Source organism: Penaeus monodon, chromosome 4, assembly GCF_015228065.2.
Source record: "Penaeus monodon isolate SGIC_2016 chromosome 4, NSTDA_Pmon_1, whole genome shotgun sequence".
In the NCBI taxonomy this organism is placed as follows: Eukaryota; Metazoa; Arthropoda; class Malacostraca; order Decapoda; family Penaeidae; genus Penaeus; species Penaeus monodon.
This window is the reverse complement of record NC_051389.1, coordinates 48269289-48274825: the sequence shown is the minus strand read 5'-3', so window position 1 is coordinate 48274825 and position 5537 is coordinate 48269289. Positions and strand designations below refer to the sequence as shown.

The 5537-nt window shown below is 38.1% G+C and overlaps 1 protein-coding gene across 1 annotated transcript in view; it reads right to left on the bottom strand.

Annotated features, from left to right (window-relative positions):
• Nucleotides 1-5519, bottom strand: part of LOC119572275 (endothelial differentiation-related factor 1-like) — an 11169-nt gene extending 5650 nt beyond the window's left edge. The window contains exon 1 of the mRNA XM_037919285.1: nt 5205-5519. Within this exon, the coding sequence (XP_037775213.1) occupies nt 5205-5282 (78 nt within the window). The 5' untranslated portion in view covers nt 5283-5519. The remainder of the gene's footprint in view (nt 1-5204) is intronic.
• Nucleotides 5520-5537: the final 18 nt, after the last annotated feature.

The window sequence follows — 5537 nt, the reverse complement described above, 5'->3', positions numbered from 1 at the left end:
ACTCCCAACATATAATGCAACCCAAACATAAAATACAATCATGTATGACTAACCATCAATGGAAAAACAGAACACATGAAAAATCTGTATGAATATTCTTATGCAAAAGTGGATGGAAGGCGATCATGGCTTCCGTACCATCTACTCCCTCCAATATAACTTCAAGGCAAAATGGCTTATGAAAGAGTAATTAAACCCTGCATCCAGATGACAGACCATCACGTCATGAAAAAATTTGGCTTGGGAGTAGATGACGTGAACATGCCGCCAAGGAAAAATTAGGCCATGAATCAGGGTAATGGGAACATGACAACACGAGAATTTGCACTGAAGGCTTCAAAGCTCTTAGCAGGTGATTAGATTCAGTTTTGGAAGGGACTATTGCATTATTCCTTTCAGTAAACAAGTGTGGAATGTCATGACTGGAAAAGTGCCTGATCCAGAGAAGACACTATTTCCAAGCTGAGGCTCCTATTCCTTTATACCAGCATGAAGGTTGTATTAGAGAAAATTAAGCATTAAAAAAATAAGAAGAAATTACAAATCAGAAAATGTTACTTATTGTTATTATCATTGCACTGAATTATGGACTACCTACAGAGATATGGAATCTATGCAACAAAAAATCTATCACCATCTGGATACAGCATATCAATTGACAAATATAAACATTCGAAAATGGCCAAATAGTAAAAAATACTTTTGCAGAAAAGAGAGAATAAAATTGCAAAAGGGAGGCAAGAATTCTTGACATTACATATGAGTGTTCAAGTGCGCTCGTGTGTGTGTAGTGTTTATTAATATATCTGGCAAACTTCCTCCAGCCACATCAATGATATCAACCCTATTCCTCTATTCCTCTTGTAGTCCTTCCTCTATCTTAATCAATACCAGCCTTAATCTGGTACAGAAATCAGGAAAAATGTGGAGCTAGGCTTGCATTTTCTTTCCCAAAATGCAGAATATGTTACCTGATGTTGTTAATAATGCTTTCGTAAACACTATCATCAAGGTCAACATGAAAGCAATATAGGGTTAATGGCAAGCTTGAAGTGAATTTGAACTGAGCAAAGCCACTAAAATGAAAAGGAAGAGTCCCTGTTCCAGAAGTTACTGTGGATTTCATGGTATAGACTTTTTCTCTTCTTTTCTATCTGTACATTTTTAGACATGTAATTAGTACAATATCTCAGACAAAACTGCCAGTGGTGGCAAATTCTTATAAAGGTTTCTCGTGTTAGAAAGTAAAGTGACAACAGTAAAATTCTTTGCACAATAAGAAGTAAAATTGTCAGTAAGGTTAGTCAGCAATCAGGATGCAGAATCATGATGTGATGAGGCATCATCTGCCATTCATAATTACTCTCCAAGACACGATAGTACATCGCCTAATGCCAAATGGTGAAGAGAAAATGGGTACTTGTGTACATACATGATGCTTATGAATGAAAGTGCAAACTACACACAAATGAAAATGTAGCAGCAAGAACTATAATCAAAGAAACTGACTTCTATAGCACTTAACCTAATGCCACCAGGGATGGCATGTACATTGATGCCATGCCCACTGTGAAATTAATTTATTAATTGTATCTACATACAGAGGGGTCCACAAGTGCTTACTCATCAAGGAATCAATTCTTAATTCCTCCCTATCTCACCTTTTCCTTTATTTCCGGTACTATTCTTTTTTACTTGATTCACTATTAGTTTTGTTAATAACATTGTATTAATTATAATATCAATCATTATATCATTAAAAGAGAAACAACATTTTTCCCAAAAAATCAAGGAGAAGGGAAGTTACATAGGTTTAAAAATTTACTATGTGGTCATTTTGCAATTGTGGACCCATCTACATGAATATACATTTAACAAAACATTATTACTTGAATATTGCATGTTCCCAGCAACATTAAATCAATTGCATTTGATAGATGAATTTTCCTCTCGTCAATCTAAAAACTAAAACAAACACAATCACTATCAGACATAAGAGGAAAAGAAGGTGCATCATATTACAAGAACAACTGTAAGGTGGTGTTGCACAACAATTCAGAATGTTGCATCAGGGCCAGTCCATAAACACCACAGCAGGAAGTTGCATCAGCATGACTGTATGAAGTTATGAAACTGTACATGACACATAATGAACATGCATGAAACTTAAATTTTGCATTAACATCTATTAATATGAGTTATCTTTTAAAGGAGGCTTTGCTCCTTTCTTCCCTGTATGGACATTTATGAAATAAGGCTGGGAACAAGAGAGAGAGAGAGAGAGAGAGAGAGAGAGAGAGAGAGAGAGAGAGAGAGAGAGAGAGAGAGAGAGAGAGAGAGAGAGAGAGAGAGAGAGAGAGAGAGAGAGTGTGTGTGTGTGTGTGTGTGTGTGTGTGTGTGTGTGTGTGTGTGTGTGTGTGTGTGTGTGTGTGTGTGTGTGTGTGTGTGTGTGATATTCATTAAATTAATGCAGCAAGCCTGCTAAGCTCCACACAGCTATCTAAGACTTTCTGCTTCTGACAAATGCCTAGCAAATCAATATACATAAGAATTCAGTGTGACTAATGCCTGGCAAATCAATACACATAAGAATTCAGTAGAAGTTTAGATATACAGCATATAAGTTTTGTTTCTACAGCCATAGTAAAGGGCACTGCAAATCTAATCTAATCTTGGTAATTTTTTATTTTCTCTCTCTTTCATTATCACCATATCAAAAAAGGCTATTCTCAAGATTAACTTGTCTTTTCCTTGTATTTGTTTGTTTGTGGCCTGTGTTTATCAATACAACCTCCACATCTGTTGGTGCTCTAGCAATGGCCAACAACCCTCCACAACATTCAATCTGGCCAGATCAGAGTTTGTAAACCTACTTGGTAATTTACTGTTTAATAATAATCCTGCTTAAGCTGTCTCTCCAGAATACTTGTGGAGAATTCTTGGCCTTTGTCTGAACATACAGCCAGACCAGTAAATTCTTGTTACTGTGTCACTAACAGGCTGGACTCATTATAGCAGGATTCTACTATAGATACCTGGCTTGACTTATGATTGCAGGATTCCATTGTAGATCCCTGCATGTTAATTGTGAATATGGATTTAACTAACAATTTATGTACATGGGGAAAATCCCCTTTTGGAAGTCGGTGTGACTATTTTTTGCATTATCGTGTTCTTAACTGCAACATAACTAGCAGTCCTATCCAGTTTTCTTGAAAATTTAGGCAAGCCAGAGTTTAGTTCTGTATTTGACAAAAACACCAAGGAGGCATACAAACTCTATCTTGTCAGAATAAATGTGGTAGAGATTTTGAGGCTATTACAGAAGCAACTGCTTAATTCATTTTAAGTACCCTAATTAATTTGGAATTTACAACTTCATCTGAGCTATTAACACAATGGATTCAGTTGCCATCATTAATAAGTTTGGCTGAGGGGCAGGTGACAGGGTCATCTCTTTGTGGAAAAATTTGGCTGAGAACCAGGGTGATGGGGGTGTCTTGCCATGGGAAACTGTTGCACCATGCACAACGCTTTGGAAGGGATAGTGACTTAGCGGGCCTTAAGACCTGTAGTATTTCCACTCGTAAATGAGGAAGGAGCGTACTATGTGTGACCTATGCCTGGGAGAGTGCTACCTCCAGAGAGGATACTATGTCTATGTGCAAAAACCTATTTCTGCCCACCATTAACTGCAGTACAAGGTGTGCTATAGAAAGCTGAATAATACAAAAATAACAAAATATTACAAATAACACAATGTTACTTGTTGTTACTGATATTGTACAAAGTGTAAACTACCTGGAGAGATAGTATGAATACAGCATAGCAAATGACATGCAGACCTCGGCCAATATAAGACCGCAAAAATGCAACTGCAAAATAGGAGTTAACAGCATTACAAAGAAGAAGCAAGGATTCTTGACATTGCATGCAAATGTTCCCGTGGGACTTGGGAAGAGTCGCCATTCAAACTAGCCAAACCTTTGTCCAAGTGCCAGAGCAAGGCACCCAATTCTGACAGTCTTAATACAAAAATGTGTTTCATCTTAGCTCCTTTGTGAATTTTGTTCAGAATCTCAATACGGTTCTTTTCAGGTATCCTACCATATCTCAATTGTGAAAAGTGTTAAGTCTCTATCATTTGTCTCGGGTATTTACTATAAAAAAAATTTATCTGAAAACATGCTAAACCACTCCTAATTCACACAAAGTATAGACATGAAAATATATAAACACAGACTAGGAAAACAGTACCAAAATTTAACTTGTTTTCCTTTTCGATCTATTCCTCATTGGCGTGGGACGAAGTGCTACTATGTAAAGGAAAATAATCACCTATGCGAGGTGATGATGGTGATATTATGGGTCATTTCTTCAGTAACCAAGATGAGGTTTCACACACCATACCACAAGCCGTGCATATGCAAAAGTATAGTAAAATTATACCTTTCCATTATGGGTTAAATGCTAATAATCTCTAAATTTACCCTTTTATTCAAATCACTTCATTTCAACCCAGTAGCTCTCACAAAAGAAACCAAGACCTTTGATATCCAAGCAGGAAAAAATAAACAGAAACCTCACACACACAGAAACAAAAATAGGAAAAAATGCCAAAGGGAAGAATCTGAAAGAAAAATGGAAAATGCAGAAAACGAAAATGGGAGGAGAAAATCAGAGAGAAAAGCAGACAAAGAGCAAGATGATACCACAAAAGGAGTGAAAAGTGGGAGAGAAGGGTGTGAAAAGAGGAGCCATTGGGGGTTGGAAATGCATTGATTTTATACATGGTGAAACACACTCTTGGTTGCCGTGATGTAAGGAGGCCAAAGGGGGTGAAACTGTCCCCATTTCACCCTTCTGAGCATTTCAATCCACCAACTTCCATAAAACTTCCTTGCTGTGGGGATGAATTACGAGATAAAAAAAAAAAACATTCAGGATTACGGGAAAAAAATCTCAAGTTCATGGAAACACCCCTTTTTTTCTCTCTCACCTCCTACACTATAATAATTAACTCCCCCCAAAATAAATCAATAGAAGGAAAAAATCACAGAAATACAATACCGAAAACAAGCGATGAAAAAAAAGACCTGTAAAAATAATTCCCAAAAAAAAAAACCGTCTGGAAAAAAGGAATCACGTTGCTTTCGCTTCCAAAGCTGAATTCCAGCTTATAACGCTCTACACTACATATCTACCTGCTCACTTTTAAGCTGAGAGGCCTTCTGGGGCTTCTTCCTGAGCACAGTCACGGTGTCCCAGTCGCTATCAGCCATTATTCACGGAAATTTGAGGCGAATTCGGGGCGTCGAGGGAGAAGCGCTGTGGCACGGGCGGTCCGGAACGTCCACTGTGGCCTGCGGAAATCTCTCCTGCGGGACCTCGGGGCTGGCTCTTCGCCTTTTTTCCTCCTTTGCCTCTCCTTCCTGGGTGTCCGAGGTGGGGATTCGGCTTTTGTGGGGTGTTTTTGGTCAGCGGTGTTGCGGAATATGGCGTAAAAGGATGGTTTTCGCGTTTTCTGTGGTTGTGGG